Below are 17,903 nucleotides of genomic sequence, written 5' to 3'. Positions count from 1 at the left end.
ACAACACAATAAATATAAAAAGCTTGACATTTTAATAGTAAAGCATACAGCACTAAAATATTCAAATAAACAATGTCACTTCAAGACTACCACAAACAAACAGGATCATTCCTGTGATGCCAGTGTTATAGCTGGCACTTTGCAAACACCCAGGAAAATAAGGTCTTGGTCCATCAGTTACTAATGATTTCAATTAGGTAAGCACAACAAAAACATGAGGCTCAGGTGGGGGCAGCGGTGATATGTAGGGGGTGCGCATGCACTCCCTGAGAGCGCTGGTGCATCCCCTAAGCGGTGAGCGCAGCTGGTCAGGCAATGGACAGGGGGGGCTCGCAGGAGCACTGGTGCCCCCCCTGCAAGTGCCAGCTGGGGAGTGGAGTGCCATTGTGCTCCCAGAGGTGGCCACAGCCACTTCTGGAAGTGGCTGCAGTGATCAGCCACAGCAATTGGCCACTGGGGGATCCCCCACCCCCGCCTCTGGTTGGCAACATCAGCAGGGGGTAGAACTCCCCCGGTCGCTGACTGGTCAAAGGTGGCACCAGTCACCCATGGGGAAAGGGAAAAGGCCAACATAAGTGTGGCCACAAGAGAAAGAGGTGGCAGCTGGTACACATGGAAGAGGAAGCTGCATGAAGTCAATCTTAAGAGAGGGAGACAAAGGAAACTTTAAGGAGGAAAAAAAAAGCACAGAATATAAAAGGTGGTATAAAAGGAAAATAGAGATCCTCAGCACTGAGTGGAGTACATGCCTCCAGGCTGTGTGGATGCCAGGGATTCAAGGGGGTAGTATCTAAAGAGAAAGAGAAATATTTTGGTTGCAGTGTTTTGGGTAGGTGAGGAAAGGTTGATGTCTACAGGGCACAGTGTGGACAGTTATATTAATCAAGGCAAAAGGTAAGGCCAAAGCCTGTCACTGTGGCAAAGTGACACAAAGAAAGAGTAAGGGACAGATTTTAGAGATGTGGAAGAAAAAACTGGATTTTCCAAAAGCCTGATTTAAAAGAGAAGAGAACTCAAATTTGGCATCCAGTGAGTAAGATGTTTAAAACAAATGTGTGCTTTTTGACATTAGATCCGTAAGTGGTGGGACATCTAGGTGGATGGTGCTAGAGGAGGAAGAGGAAGGTGCAAACTGTGAGATTGTCCAGCTGGCAGGAGGAGAGGCTGCTGGGAGCACTACCTTTGTTGTTTTTGAGGCACGTCTTAGCACCAGTCACTTGCAACTCTGGTCCTTCTTAATGTCTCCTATCTACCATTATGCATACAGCCTGCTAAGTATTTGTAGAAGGGTATAGTAAGATGATTCTTTAGAATAAGCTGAGATACTAATGAATCATTCTACATATAAAAAATAGTATATGCACTTCTGCTGCAGAAGAATGCAGGCCAGGTGATTATTTTATCCCTACTCACTCTCAAGACTTTTTTCACAAGAAAAGTAGAGTAAAGATACTCACTTTATGTAAATGAAAATATTTATATTTCTAGTTCCCTTAAATCAGAAGTGCTTGTGGCTGAAGACTCTGCAGTCCCAATAAGCCAAGGGTGAAGTCAAGAGTAAATAAGTAGATTTGTGACTCATTGGCCCGAACAGCTGAAATCATGGGAGCAAAGCACAAATATGGAACAACTGATCTGCACACATCTTCATTCTGAAGTCAACAAGATTAATCCATTAGTCTCTACATCACAAAAAATCCTGGTTTAGTTCTTGTTCTATCAGTTCTGAGACAGAACTATTTAAAGTAAGAGAGAATGAGTGCAATTATATATCCATTCTTCTTGCTCATTCAAAGGCATCACGTGCTGACAAACCTGTATGTAAAAAGAAGAAAAAAAATGTGTGTGTACTGCTTTTTATCATTCTTTCCTTAATTGTTGCAGAATTATACAAGCATGACTTAGGGCCTTGTTACACCTTACACAGTGAGCTGCACACGTGTTAGTGCTAGCTGGGATTCGGAGCAGTCACACCCGTAATCTAGAAGAGAGATACTTGAGAAGGCCTTAGCGGGTATGTGTGGGTGGGCAGGGACGAAGTGCTGCCACATCCCATCTTGCGCTGCTGCACAGGTGCCACTCAGGGGAAGCTTGCATGTGGTGGCTGCTGCTGCTTTGCATCCAGCCACGTGCCACCTCCCCCCCCACACTCTGCGTCTAGCTGTGTGCCACCCACCCACTCTGCCCCTGCTTGGCGGCCAGGGGTACACTGCTCCGCATCCAGCCGCCAGGGTACACTGATCCAAAAAGGTTGAAAACCCCTGGTGTAGAACAGGGGGTGGCAATGTTTTTGGGTAGAGTGCCAAAAACACCTGCAATTTCAACTTGTAAGATGCTGGCATGCCAAGGGTAGACAGTAGGGGCCCACTCCTTGTTGTGGCAGTACAGCCTTGGCTCCTTCCCTGCCATCTGACCCAAGGTGCGCATGCCAAGCAAAATGCCTTTGCACACCATGCTCTGACACCTGTGCCAGGGATTGCCCACCCCTGGTCTAGAATCCTTCTCTGACAGTCCCCCACCTGCACAGCTGTGACTCGCCACTAGCTTCCTGGTAAGTTGGGGCAGAACTAGGAGCTGTAGCTGCGAGTTGCCACTAGAGGACTGGTGAGCCAGGACAGCTTTTATCCCTGCTCTATGGGCAGGGGTGTGAGAGATCCTGGGATACTGGAGAACTTCAACCTGGGCAGCATATCTGTGGGGAGTGGCCACACCTTAATGGAACAGAAGCTGGGCAGTGTGGATCAGAGATAATCCCGCCGTGGAGTGGTGTAACTTTAAGCTACATAACAAGTGCTTAAAACCGCTTTAACGTGCTAATGTGCAGACAAGCCAGGGATTAAGAGCTCCAGGAGCCACCCAAAATTACCATGTAACAACGCCTATCTGGATGTGTTAACTATTTCAGTTCTAGTATGCATATTGATAAAGCTCATGGATGAAAAATTTAAACTTCTGTAATAATTACTAGTTTTTATTTTATACTGCACTGAACTACAGTAAAGGAAAGACGCTATACAGGACTTTCGGCTCAGTGATTCCACTGAAAACTGAGACTAAAAAACACCTTTCATGACTGGCCTTATATCTGACTGAATAGTGTCAGCAGCAGCATCAGGATTGGCTCTGATCCTGAAATCCACATAGAGCTGTATTTATTTGAACAATGTTCAGAGTGCACGAGCCCAAGCACCAATTCTTCACTGAAAACTCAGTGCTGTAGGTTAGATAACAATGAAATAAAATAATTTGAATGGCCTGTGTTTGAAAATGATATACCACACAATTCACAAATTCCATAGCAGCCTTGTTTCTTAAGTTAATGAACTTAATACAAGCTTTATCATATGAGATTTTTTTGATTTCACACCTGCTTATTTCAACATTTACTAAGAACTGTACAACTTCTGGAATTGCCAAGAGACTTAATGCTGTTGAACCATCAATTAAGATGTTAAAAACTCAACCAGCTGCATGCCATATTGTCCAAACGAGACCGTATATACAGGTATTTTTGTGTAACTACTTGAGGGACAGTCTGTTCTTCATGTTCAGCAGAATGCATCAGATTAAAGAGACACCCTCTAACTAAATTTGGCCCCAAATGAACATTTTATAAAGGAATATTTTTACACATCCTAGACTAATATAAAAAAAATAAAATGAAAATAGAGATTCTTAAACAAATAAGAATTTATCTACAGGTTTTTTAACCTAAACACTGCAACATACCAAATCAGGAAGTGAAATTGGTTACACACAAAAATGAAACTGACTTCAGTGATATTTAATATCCAAGCTAAACCAACAAACTCAAGACAATTCTTTTTATTGACAATCTGCAAACTTTTTACCAATGACTGAACTTTTTTTACTGACACATTTTACATAATGTAAATGTAACACTTCTTTCAAACCCTGAACAAAGGCCAGTTTTACATTTATGGTTTAACACCAACTATAATAAAAGTTTTGGTTGCCAATAAAAAGTTTGCAAATTATCAGGAAAAAGTTGTCTTGGGTTGGCAGCCCTGCTTGACTGAAACACTGGTTTTATACCATGCTGCTCCTACCCCATGGGTCCCCTACTCAACCTGATACTTTGATGTCCCTGATCACATCCCGTACCATGCTGTCTGCCTCCAGCCCATCCCTCCCAGACTTTTTCCTTCCAGCCCTGCCCCCCCATCCTGGCACACAGCCCCAAAGGACCCAGCAGTGTTACAGGCAGGGACACAGCTGTAGCAACAGCATATGCCTGGGTAGGGGAGGGTGGTATGGGGAACAAAGCCTGGAGAGAATGCTTCCTACAGGGTACTGCACTATCACTCAGACAGTAGATGGCACTGGTCTTCTGTCTATCTGTCCTTCAACACTTTGTCTCCAGTTTCTTTTCTCCCCAGAAATCTTCAATCAAGCTCCAGTTGCTAATTTTTTTTGACGACAGCTCCTCTTTTCTTTTTACAGACTTTATGAACAGGTGTTATTAACATTGTTTTTTTACTATCTGTCCATACATTTACAGACAGTTGGCAACTCTGAAAAGCAGCTAGAGGCAACAGTTTTTTAAGTCTTTACTTCTGAATGTTGTTAATGATATAAACCAACTGATACAAAAATCTGGTTGTTATGTTAACTATATCCCTTTGATGTTGATGTAATGTGCACGTCATTTTACTTCACATTGCTGCAACAAAGCACATCATAAAATAAAATTTGATACCAATCCTTTGAGAAGGATATTCATTCAAACTGAATACTCATTCACATAAAACCTCTTATCTCTGAAAATAAATACCTGATTAGCATTTTTAAAAATAATTCTGCAATGGTAACTTCATTTTTTACTGACATTAGGAGCTTGCTTGTTTTAAAAATGAGGAAATATTCAAAAGTATTGGTTCAAAATTATTATCTACAATGACAGTAAGCAAATGATTCTGACCTCTCTATAGGGAAGTACCTGCATATTCCAGGTAGGTGCACAATTTTGAAAATCAGGCCCTACATCTCATGCATTTCCCATTAAAAAGTACATTTCCCCCTCTTAATTTGTATTCATATGCTCAATATTACTACAAAAAGATCTGAAAAGCAAACTGTTAAGATGCTAGGAATTTTTACGTAGATTTCGATGAGAGATATGACAACATTACCATCATGGATTTTGGTGCCACTTCTACTGCAAAAATGTTGAGTCCCCTATTATTTATACAATTCTTACTCTGCTCATTGTTGACATGAATAATCACTTTGTTTTCAGACTGTAAGTGGAAAAAAAATTAGAGATTTTATTAGTCTTCATGCTTAAATTACTTTTTCAAAAACAACATTAAGAATCTTATTATTTTCTCTGAAGTTGCTATTATAACAGAATGGAAACTCATTTAAACATACAGTACATTTTTCAAGTCCACCTCAGTAATTTCAGGGCCTATGTTCATTTTCAAAGTGCTAGAGTCATGAAGTAAATGAAGACGTGGGCTACAAAGAGACATTACATTTGTCCCAAAAGAAACCATTTTATCTCAGGACAACGTGCAATCATTCAGATGTCCACATCTGTTGTCCTGAAACAAACCCTAAAAAGATTCACAGGATAAAAGTGCTAACAAGTTGCTCTGGTCTATACTGTTATGCTGATACCTGTAGATCATGAATTTGTTACAAATATTCTCTTTAAAATGGTGCCATATATATGGAATAATTTTTAAATATGCAGCAATCAATACAATTGAAAGAATTTGAAATTATGGACTACCTCCTCCAATGAAACTAGGCACACACCTCTTGAGAGAAACGTGACTTTGCACATAAAGAGCTGGTTGGTAAACCTGTTTTTTTCTGTAATGGAAGCAGAAGTTTTAGCAGTACTGCAGAGCTCCTGTGCAGACCACACTGAAGTCCACAGCACAGAATTTCAAGCAGCTCTATAGTGCCACCTGGCTTGAAAGATGTGGGCATTTTTGCAGATCTCGAGAGAACTTGGTAACTGAGACTTGTAACAGTCCAACTCATCCATCCCCAGTGGACAGTCAGTACACATCCTTCCTAAATCCTACATCTGGCTGCCAGCACAGCATGCCTACAGGCAAAATGATTTTCCAGCATCTGAACATCAAACCAAGGATGTTGGGTGGGGCTGCACAGGCCACGTTGCCTTCCAGGCTAATTGAGTCCTCTCCTGCCTTCCTCTGTAGTATTCAGTGCTTGACTGGGGAGGAAAGCAGCTCAAAATCCACAAAGGAAAACTTGGAAATAAGGGAAGCTTCAGGCAGCTGTATGGTTTCCGAACAAATTACAGAGCTGCTGTGGACTCAGCCTCAGCATTGACTGGCTCAGTATATTCAACAGCAAAGTGCCACAATGCTGGGTAGTGCTATATAAAATGAGCCCAGACTGGACCCATAGACTGGATCTAATATGTTACACGCTCTCAGAAAAACAATCAAACACCCTTCCAAACTGGGAAATAAAACTGAAAGACATGTCAACATGCATTGCCTTTCAGTTGTGTTTAGATACATTTTGATTCAACATGGGCACAGAGAAATGAAAGTAATTCCTAGGAAATGCTATCAGACAATCTCTGTTCTTCATTGTGAAATGGAATAGGAACACAGTTACATTAGACTGTCAGACTTTATGCAGCAGGAGATCCTGCAACTAGACAGATAAGGCTTGGCAGAAGTGCTGTCTGTGGGGATTGTAGTACAAAAGGTCTGTGTAGAGTACAATTCATGTGCAATTACATGTGAAATCTCTTGGAGCTGCAAAAAGATAAACACTGCTCTGTGTTAAAACTTGTTATTGCTGTTACTCTCCTACTGCCCTACAATTTGGAGATGCTCTCGCTTCTCTTGCGGACAGCTAGTAGAAGAAATGTAGAAAAAGGATTCTGTAGAGTAAGAAATATGGGGCTACAGGAACAAGTCAAACCAAAATTCACCATGTGCAGGTGATGTGTTGTAGATTTCTATTTCAAATGAGAGATATACCCTGAAAACAGTTCCTTTAGTGCCTTTATGGACAGGCAAGAGCATTCTCGGAGGCACAGTGTCTGCCCAGACACTGATCTGCCCAGACAGAGTGAGGATCCTGTCTCCCATCTCATCTACATTCACTGTAAACCCAGAGGCATAACAGCCTGGAGCTGTATCCTGGATGCCAGGGCAGCGACAGAAGCTAGGCCAGCAGTAGCAGCTGGACTTGCAGCAGCAAGTGAAAACCCAGAGCATGTGCCGTGATTATCTACTGCTTGTTACGCTACTGTGTAAGCCTGTATAAGGGCCAGAGAGAGCCCATAGCTAAATGAAAAATATATTTGCTTAAATAACAAAAGACAGAAATAACAGAAAGCAGCAACCATAGCAGATATACTTGCAATCCATGCCTGCATTTATTATTTGAAGCACTAGTTCCCAACTAAGATGGTTGCTCTGTGGAGAACAGGAGAATGGAGATGGGTATAAAATAACTCATGTATTTTCTGAAAATGTTTATAATGAAAAAGTAAAACTAATACTATTGCCAGGAAAATTGAACAAACTGTTCCAGTAAAGAGCAGGGAAACTTGCAAGGGCAAATTCTGTCTACTGTGATTAATGCAGCTGTATCCACTTTCAATAGTCAAGAATTTGTGCCTTGGTTCTTAAGAATTTCTCTGAAAAATTTCCAAGCTACATGAAACCCCCAATCATCTACTTTCAAACAGTGAAGTGTTCATTGCAACCTGTAAAACATATAATCAAGCCCTCTCTTCCTTCTGTATATCCCCTTCTAAAAAAATGGATTCCTGAGGTGGGCCTGCAAGACTAAAGCATTCTAATTTTAGCACCTTACTGTGCTACATTAATTTACTCAGACATCCTTACATGAATCAAACTGAGTGTGAACAGAACATCCACTAGGAGCCAGGCAAAAGGCTTTTAAATTTCTGCTTGCATTTTACCGAACACTTTTACACTGACTTACACTTATTAGTTTGGACAAATAATTAAGTATACCTTTAAGGGTAGTACTTTAATACTCCAGCCATCTTAAGTTGCTAAAAACCCAAATTTCTGCAAGTCAGTGTGCTCACAGTAAACTAATAATATTAAAAAGAATTGCCATTTTTAATATTCTTTTGCCTTTTTATCTTCTCTTTTAAGTAGCATTTGTGTGTTCTGCTTTTACCAATCTAGACTGGAGCTTAACTTTACACAGAAAATTTGCAAAGTTGTGGAAAACATAAATAAAACTTCTGTTGATATATATTATGCAGTATGTAAGTGCTCTACATCACCTTAGTAAATTAATGCATCTTGGACCCTAGAAGTAGGGTCGGAAGGGACTTTGTAGATCATTAAGTCCGACCCCCCGCCCGGGCAGGAGAAAAACCCGGCTCAGATGACTCCAGCCGGGTAGGCATCCAGCCTCTTCTTAAAGACCCCCAGGGTAGGAGCCAGCACCACTTCCCTTGGAAGTTGGTTCCAGATCCTAGCTGCCCTGACTGTGAAGTAGTTCTTACAGATGTCTAATCTAAACCTCCTCTCCCACAACTTGTGGCCGTTATTCCTTGTTATGCCAGGGGGCGCTAGGGGAAACAAGGTCTTTCCCAAACCCTTCTGGTCCCCCTAGTGAGTTTATAGACGATCACCAGGTCCCCCGTCAGCCTTCTCTTGTGAAAGTTGAACAGGTTCAGGTCCTGCAGTCTCTCATTGTAGGGTCTGCCCTGTTGTCCCTGGATCATGTGAGTGGCCCTCCTCTGGACCCTCTCCATGCTGTCGACATCCCTCCTGAAGTGGGGCGCACAGAACTGGACGCAGTACTCCAGCTGTGGCCTGACCAGTGTAGCATACAGGGGGAGGATCACCTCCTTGGCCCTGCTTGTGATGCACCTGTCTAATAGACCCTGATCCAGTGTCTATTATAAATGGGAAAAAGATCCTGCTGTTTTCAGTGGGCTTCAGGTCAGAACATAATAAAAGGTGTTTTTTATTTTCTATCCAATATTTACAAAAGCTTCACAAGGACAGGTAAAGAGCAACATGATGAATATTGACACCAAAAACTTGTGTGTAACATGCATAAGAGACTTATTCCACAGTACCGTATTTTCAATAACAGAAGTGATCCGGGCCTCCCTTCTGTAGGTGTGGACAATTATACTTTCACATCCATCCATTACTTTGGCTTCTCCTTGGTTAACAACAGATTTGCAGATGGCTTTGTTAAGCTGCCCACTGTTTGCCTCTAGATGAACAGGTTTAATTCTTGGCTTGCATTTTTCTGCATAGATGTCAATGACAAAGGGGCATGCCTGGTATGAGAGACAAATGCAATAATATTTAACTATTGCTGCCTATTTCTATTCTTTAGAGTTTAACCTACAGCTCCTAAATATTTTCATAGATACTCTGAGGCAGAATTGTCCAAGTTTATGCACCCTACTGAACATATAAAAAAAACACACCCCACGAAACCTGCGAACTCTCCTGTTTTGAGGTAATTCAGAGATTAGTACAAATCACTCGAGCACAATAATCCCAGTAACAGTTCAACTGGGACAGCCTTAATGCACTGCAGTGTAAATCTATCAGGGTGCAGCCAGACGTAGCCTGTTCCAAAATGTCACTGATTGGGAATCCATTCGTAACTGATGTGGGACAGCAACACTACAAATAGTACTAGGGCAGCAGAAAAAAACCCCTGTGCCTCTCAGGATTCAAAATATTTGAAATGTTGTAATAAGAAATAACCTTTGTTCTTCCATTTTATTGTTTCAGAGTAGCATATGAAGCAACAAGGAGATGGGATTTAGCACTGCCTATTATTACCAATATATTTTCATTTCCATCTTCATTTTACAGTCTCTGCTACTGAAGGTTGCCCGCAAACCCTTTATAATCCAGGAGTTGTGGGGTTAAATTATATGTTCTATTGAAGCAAATGTTTGAAGTACACAATATACAGCTTGTGCTTATCCTTCAGGACCTGAAAGCTGTAGCCAAAACCCACAGCCAGCGCAAGGCAGAGACTCTCCATACCCTAGTCCAAAGCCTTCAGAACAATCTGTTCTTTGTCAGAGAACAGCTCCATCTAGTGACCCACTGCAGAAAGACAGAACACCCCCCCGGACTTCCAGCTCCGTTCAGCGTACTTCTAGGAAAAGGAGAGGTGAACTAAAACTCAACACGAAATGGTTGCAGCTAATTGCTCTTAATCAGGTGCTAATATGAGCTGCAAATTCTAGCCTCCCAAAGTATCAGAACTCCAATATTGAAGGGTTAGAGTCCAATTTTTATTTCATATGCCCAGAATGGCTTATACTACAGATGTAAAAAATATAGCTCATGGGCTGGATCAGGCCTATGGAGTAGAGGTGTACCAATATATTGGTTGCCTATCAGATCGGCACTGATAAAAGGGAAAAGACATTATCAGCTATCGGCTTTTTTGGCCACTGTAGCCGATAATGTTTACTGATAATTATGCTTTCTGGCCAGGGCTCACTCTTGCCTGTGGGATCGGGGCCCCTGGATGCCTGGGATCCCACCCCAGTAAGCTAGACCACCCAGGCCCAGGCAGCCAGGACAGCTCACACCTTCCCCCCAGCCCTGCTGGGCAGCCCCGGGCTTGTGTTCAAGGGCATCATGTGGAAGAGCAGGGGCTGAAGGGCTCCACACGCAGGCACTGCTAGACCAGCCCCACCTGCTGCAACCAGCATGGGCACTTTTATACATGCTCTGGGGGTGGCTCCAACAGCCACTCTAATAAAAGTGCCTCAATGTAATAGCATCCCTGTGTTTTAAAAGCTTTAGTTCAAGCAACCCCACCGCCATTTTTAAGTGCCGGGATGCTGATACATGAAATTCAGGACACTGCTGGAGCATGCCAAAAACAAAAAAAAAGGGTTTCTCTATGTCAGCAGTTTACAATGCCTTGCATTATTACTAAATATGGATTACCAGATCAGCATCAGCCAATATGTTTGGTTTATTAATTGGCTATTGGTATCAGCCAAGAAATCCTTTATTGATGCACTCCTACCACAGAGCCCTAACTTCTGGTTTGCAGTGCTGCTCATGGATTTGTTGACCCACATGCCGCATGCTAGATTAGGCCAGTGTGCTAATATGTTGTGCCAGTCTGGGATGTGCACAACATGTGGCACTCGTAAGGGACTAGTCTGGCATGCATGCTGCATGCAGTGCCCATGTAGGGCCAGTCTGGGACGCACTCTGCATGAAGCACCTACAGTGGGCTGGTCCAGGATGACCACAGCATGAGGCACCTACACCAAGCTGGTCCAGCACGCATGCTAGATTGGGCATGCAGAGCCAGTCTGCAAGTCTGATTCAGCCCACAGGGCCAATCTTGCACAATTCACCTGGTCTGTGGACTGGCCCTGCACCAGTCATCCAGCCCACAGGATCTGAGGATTCTGATCCCCCTGGTTTACATAATGATTATACTATATCAGGCCCCTGAACTGATTTGGTTTAACAGAAAGTAAATACTGAAAAAGATATTGCAGGAATAGGCAAAGCCTTTCCAGTCTTCTTTTAGAATTTTCTACACATGAAGGGGAGAGTTTTATTTCTTTATAGGATTTTGCCTTCTGTTTATGGAGTAGTAAGGAAATGTGAGCCATTGATTAAGGCCAACACCGATACTATTTTTTTTTCAAAAAGCCCACAAACACATGGATGCAAGGGAAAGGAGTTGATAATCTTACCAAGGAAGCAGTGTGTGCATGTGTGTGTGTCCCTGCTTCCAGGTATTGTTATTAAGTTTATGTGGAAAATACTTGGACACAACAACAAGGGACAGGAGGAAAGGCAGGAAATTATGTCTGGCGATTATGTTTGTTGAACAATGTAAATAAAATACATTGGGGCTGTCAAACTAATTGCCCACGGGCCACATATAGGATGCAAGCGATTAAATTGCAGCCCCCAGGCTCCTGCCTGCTGGCACTTGCTCTTCTGCTCAGGGTGCAACAGCAGCCAGTTTGTGGCCCCCCCCCAACTGACTGGTGCTTCCTGCCTCCACCCCACAGGGGCAGGAACAGTGTGGCAAGCTGTGTGGGGAGCTGAGCATCCGTAGGGTGGGGAAATAGAGCTACATATGGGGGATTATGCCTACATGGTACAATGGTAGGGGTGCCTCCATGGGCACGTGGTGCAGTGGGCAATGGGGCCCTGTGGCTAGACTGGTATGGCTCGTGCCCTGTGTGGCCCCTGAAGGGCTTGAAGTTGAAAAGCCCTGAAATATATTAGCTGGATGGTGCATATTATTATTTTTCTCCTTTTGGACAGGCTCTCCCGGTCTTACTGCAAAAACCCTGCCATTGTCTCCTGCTCCCAACCCTACCATTGTCTCCCGCTTCCATCTCTGATGCATCATTTTGCAGCTCTCAGCCTCCAATCCAATTTTGAAATGAAGACAAGTGGCTGCTATTTGTTTTTCTGGGATGTTCTTTACAGCAACACATAACTGCTTTGTGGCTAAGCCAGGGTTCCAGTCCTAGTTATCTGGGACACTCTGGAAACCAGATCCACAGTTTAGGCAGTGCAAGCACTTCATTCTTACAGATGTATGACAGGCCACAATTTTATATCTTTCCTCATATGTCAAATCATCAAGAACTGTTTCTCTCCAGCAAGATGCCTCAAGTCCTTCAAAAAGCATGATTTGTGACTTCTTCTGTAGGCTTTACAAAATATTGGTACCTTTTCTCTGTGAGGCAGCAGTCCAGTTCTCTCTCTGAACACAAAGCAGTGACACTGCATTTTATCAGATTTCTACCTGCCTCCATACTAGTGTAGTCCTTCCTGACAGCGTTAGCCCTGGAGGTGAAGTGCCAGCTCTGACATTCATAGCGGAAAATGTATATTAACTGTATTTGGAGCTGGGTCAATGGCCTACCAACATCAGTTTACAAAGGACAGAAATAGCATTGCAATTAAACATATGCAACAAATTGCATGTGAAGCAGTTGTGTTACAAAACTACTTACCTCTGTCATTTCCAATGCTTTATTGAAGCCCAGGGACAATAAAGTAACCCAAAGGTCACTGGGATCCCCTTTACGGTCATTAGCCTCCATGAGATTCAGATCCATAAAGCCCTGCCTTGTTAGCTCATTCTTCTTTGTGTCAAAATTCTCTGTTTAAAAAGAAAAATAATGTAACTCTTAAATGGAAACAATCCTGTTATGGTCTCTCTAATCTTTCCTAAACAATGCTCCCCCTGATTTCAGTAAGGACTGCAGGACTTGGTCATAAGTCTTACAGCCATGGGTCTTCCAAAACTGTAAAATACTAAAATGGTAAAGAATACCCTTGAACTTAAAATGTTCTGCTTACAGGGATTCTCCCTTGTTTTTAGGGAAGAAGGAGCAACTGGATGTTTGTACAGCTTAAGAGAAGGAGGAATGTCAAAGTGTAAGTGTGGCTTAGAAGATATCTTTTCCTGGAAGTAGTTGTGGTAGGGTAAGAACTAAAGGAAAGGGGAATATCAGGAACAGGAAGTGAAAGCTTGGTAAAGCAGTTCCCTTAATAACTTTGGGGATTTGATACAGAAATTGGTTACTTAGTTTTTAAAAATCCAAAATGCACCATTTTTGATAGAATATGGTGGGTCAACTGCTCTAGTGTCTGCAGACACCTAATTGACATGTTTTTATGTCAGTGTATTTTACAAATGCTCTTCTCATTGCAACAAAGCTAAATCTTCACTATACATTATTAAAATGGATTACCAATTTAATAAATCTATCAAATGGATCAGATGCTATTATAAACTGCTTGAACTTTGCTCTCATGATTTATGATATTTGTCTGGACCCTTCCACTGATTAATGACCTAGTAATCCATCTACCGTGCTCCTATCCCTTTTCCCCTTTCCAAAATGCACACAAATATAAATAAAGGAATAAAAATGGGTAACAGAATCTAGAGGCATGAAAGAGGAGAGAAGCTGATGAAAAGAAAACAGTCTCTATATGAGGTCTCTAGAATTTAGGAAATGCTTCAATATACTTTTTTAGAAAGAGATATTTAGTATTTTAGAGAGAAATATTTCACAGAACCTAGGAGACATATTTTTGTTCCACTTAAGCAATGTGTCATGGCCTACAATGTTCACAGAAGAGGCTATAGACAGCTCCTGACAACTAGATTTGATTTGTTTAGCTACATAGTCACTCATACAGTCCCCATCATTGTAATATCAGAGCACTGTACAACCATGAATGGATTTATCCTTCTTGTTCCCTTACGAAGCAGACCTATTTATTCTGAGGGCTTGAAAGTACAGCATAACCAATTTTGAATATTAAACAGTGCCAATTTCCCCTGAAAACTGGCATTTAAGACCAAATACTGCCCTTGAGAGGTGATAGACTCTTGGTGACATTAACAGATCAAAGGCAGTATATGGCAGTAAGAGTCTTAAATGCTTGGCTGCCTTACAGGCCCTATTGTAGAAGTCCCATTTATATCTGTGAACAGAACAATATGGACAATTTTGTAAACTGTTTATGAAACATCTTGCAAATATTTTCCAATGGAAATGTCCGTATTAGCAGAAACACTGCTCCAGCTGACAAATGGTTGAATCTTAACAATAACTATTTAATTAAAGGTTTTAATGTTCCAAGCACGTTGTACACATTGATTATCTAACCCACACAAACAGGTAGTAAGGTAGGAAGGCATTATCACCTCCAAGTCACCAAAGGCAAGGAGTAATCACCAGAGAGGAATTCAGGACAAGAGTTATAATTAGCAGTTTAAAGTTCTTCACAATCAGTTCTATGGTCAGAACACATCCCACCATAAAATGTCTGCAGCTTTAGCAACAGCCATGGGAAGCCTTTTTTTTCCACTTGGACTACTAACCACGGACATGGCAAATATGCTGGAAAGAAGAAGAGCTAAGTGATGGAAGAGTGGAGGGAAAGACAGAAAAAAAAAGAAAAGGAATATAAAGAGGGAAAAGAAGGTGGATAGAGAAGAATGGGGCAGGTGAACATTATTTACCATTGTATACACACATTTTGGTATCGACTGCTAGGTAACACTTGTTCATGTATATTTGTATGCAGGTGATGTCATCAATATAAGAACTTGGATAACTTCTCATTATGAGTTTATTTCTAGTAAATTAAAAGGAGTAACAAAGCTTACCCTTGCATATAGCCCAGGCTTCCTCGTCACATTTCTCACCACTAGTTCTTAGTTCAAAGAAATTATATTCATCCAAGCTCAGTAGGCCATTCCCATCTAAATCAATCATTTCAAATATATTTGATAAAGCTGTTCTGAAAGAAGGCAGCAAAACAATTTTTAAATACATCAGTTCTTTCCTTACTCCGTTGCTGAAAATTATTCAATATTTGTAAATGCTTTCATAAAACTAGAACTCCCAGACAGAATTTGTTTCAGTAGCATAAAACTACTAGCAACATAAAGAAAATTCAGAGCATTGATCTTACAATAGTTAGGGTGCTAAACTACAAATATAACTCACCTGAACTCTTTAGTAAGGCCCAACTCTCCATCTTCCCCTCTATAAACCAGTTTCACTTCTCTAGTTATTTGCCTCTTTACCTTCTTGAGCCTACAGCCAGTTGTGAATGGAAGTAGCCAGTAAAATCCAGATCCAAGTTCCCCTTTCCACCCATACATCTACTCTTGAAGGAAGACGGAAAAGTCTGTGAGCGTTATTTATCCGAACCCTACTTTCAAATTAGTTGAAGGTACTTATAACCTATTAGAGACCTCACACTTACTTTCCTTACAGAAGACAAACCTCTATGAGAGGCCTTCATGATGACAAACACTGGCAGACTTGCTAGTCACAGCAATAGTTAGCAAGCTGTATAGGACCAGAAGCCCACTTCAGGACTTCCAAGACTAGGTCCATTTAATGACATTTCTATCCGCCCCACCAAGCATACTGATTTCAACACTTTTTAAACTTTAAAACAAATAACTTCTTGACAAATGAGGCAGGTTGACAAAACCTACTAAGTTTTTTAGTCTTTCTACCCATGCATATAGATTGGCCATTGGCCCTGATCCATCAACCTGGCTCAAATTTGCAGCAAAGATTTTGCAGAAATCCTTCTAAAGGTTCACAAGTAAAAAAAGAAGCAAGGGATGAACCTGCCTTGTGCCTAAGCCATAGGGTTTAGACTCCTGAGAGCACAGTTCAAAATCTGTCTCCACAGATTAGCCTTGTAACTTTGGGTTCGTAGCCTGGCATTATCCCCTCCCAAAACTACAGAGCCTTAGCTGTGCTGTACTGACTATGACATGTAAGTAAATGTGGCACATTCTGTGCCTATCCCCTGCAAAAAATGCAGATTTTTGAAAATCAATCCAAGATAAAAATCAAGATAAGATTAATATCCAGCCTCTTTATTTTGCTGATCAGTCAAGCTCACAAGCTGTAGGTTTTCTTGGCTTTCATTTTCCTTCAGAACATACAAAGCTGTGTCCACTGATAACCACGGGGAAGGTTTTCCTACAAACAAACAAAAACAATGTCAAGCTGCATGTTTAATAATTGCATAGCTTTTGGGCAAAATGTTCCTCTTAGATTCATATGGAAGATCTTTCTATTATGTCATATTTTCCTGCATATCGCACAACCCCACACAAGGCACGTACCTTGTTTTGGGAAAACAGAATGAAGACAAAAATATGTTTGCAGAGTCATGGCTGAAAGCTAACCACCTGTAATAGCTCACTGGCTGCCTCAGGCAAAAGCTCATTTTAAGGCTTTCACAGCTGCTGCCAAGTCCTCTCTCAGCTGCTGCTCAGCCAAAAGCTGCTGACAATTTAGCAGCAGCTGTGAGCAGATTAAAACTGGACTCTACCTCTGCTGCAGGCTGGCTGGAGACAAGTCAGAGAAGGTCAGCAGTGGCAACCATTACAGTGTCTCTATGCTCCTCTTTCAATGCAGAAATCAGCTTTCCCACTCACAGCACCCACCCCAATATTGGAGGGCTAATTTTTTTTTTGGCGGGGGGGGGAAAGGGTGCATGTGGCATGCAAGTAAGTGTGGCACATTCTGTGCCTATTCCCTTTAAAAAAGCCTGGTTGACCTCAGTGGAAAAGCTGCATGCAGAATGAGTTCATAATATGCTACTGGGATTCCCCAAGCAGATTGGAACAGAGAATTTGCTGTTAATTTTTGATACAGTGTAATTATCATTAAAAAGTCTCAAATGCCAAGTGTTTGGCGGTTAGGAAAGTTACTTTAGCTTTTAGCCATAAAAACAATAACATTTTTTTTATTACTTTTCTTTTTGTGGAGGCTCTTAAAACAATTAAGGATTACAATTAAAGATAAGACAGCAGTCTTCTTGAGTGGAAAGCTAGCTTTTATTTTGTTAATAAAGGGGAAAAATCTTGGCAAATTGATACACATGGCAATAATTATCTATACCATAAAAAGTCAGTGAAGATGTGTGATGTTTGTGCATTTTGCATTTAATAGTCATTGGATCAAATGGATAGATAGCTGAAGACAGATGGAGCACTGTCCAGGGCCCTTGCCCTTCTACCACAGTAACCGCTTCACTTGGCCAAAGAGGCAGTTTTGCTCTGGCTTGCTCTTCTTCTGGCTCGATGCACCTTCTCCTCTTGGCTCCTTCACGGACCAGCTTCTTAGATTTCATAGACATTAGGGCTGGAAGGGACCTTGGAAGATCATCAAGTCCAGCTCCCTCTCTCCAAGGGGTGGGAAGTCAGCTGGGGTCATAGGATCCCAGCAAGATAAGCATCCAAATTTCTCTTGAAGGCATTCAATGTAGGTGAATGAACCACCTCTGGTGGCAGGCTATTTCAGACCCTGGGGGCTTGGATAGTGAAGAAATTCTTCCTTATGTCCAGCCTCCAATGGT

General features: G+C 41.8%; 1 protein-coding gene across 4 annotated transcripts in view; it reads right to left on the bottom strand.

Moving 5' to 3' along the window:
• EFCAB7 (EF-hand calcium binding domain 7) overlaps positions 1 to 17,903 on the bottom strand; it is a 44,688-nt gene continuing 26,785 nt past the window's right edge. For 3 of the 4 annotated variants that reach the window (XM_090048627.1, XM_090048626.1, XM_090048628.1), the window contains 7 exons: positions 16,410 to 16,519; positions 15,521 to 15,678; positions 15,178 to 15,311; positions 13,004 to 13,152; positions 9,092 to 9,301; positions 5,154 to 5,261; positions 1 to 1,815 (listed from right to left, as the gene is read on the bottom strand). In XM_090048627.1, the coding sequence (XP_089904753.1) occupies positions 1,741 to 1,815; positions 5,154 to 5,261; positions 9,092 to 9,301; positions 13,004 to 13,152; positions 15,178 to 15,311; positions 15,521 to 15,678; positions 16,410 to 16,519 (944 nt within the window). In that variant the 3' untranslated portion in view covers positions 1 to 1,740. The remainder of the gene's footprint in view (positions 1,816 to 5,153; positions 5,262 to 9,091; positions 9,302 to 13,003; positions 13,153 to 15,177; positions 15,312 to 15,520; positions 15,679 to 16,409; positions 16,520 to 17,903) is intronic. The other variant, XM_090048629.1, reaches the window with a different exon arrangement.

Source organism: Crocodylus siamensis, chromosome 5, assembly GCF_052110815.1.
Source record: "Crocodylus siamensis isolate JL-2025a chromosome 5, ASM5211081v1, whole genome shotgun sequence".
NCBI lineage: Eukaryota > Metazoa > Chordata > Crocodylia > Crocodylidae > Crocodylus > Crocodylus siamensis.
This window is presented reverse-complemented; position numbering and strand designations above follow the sequence as displayed.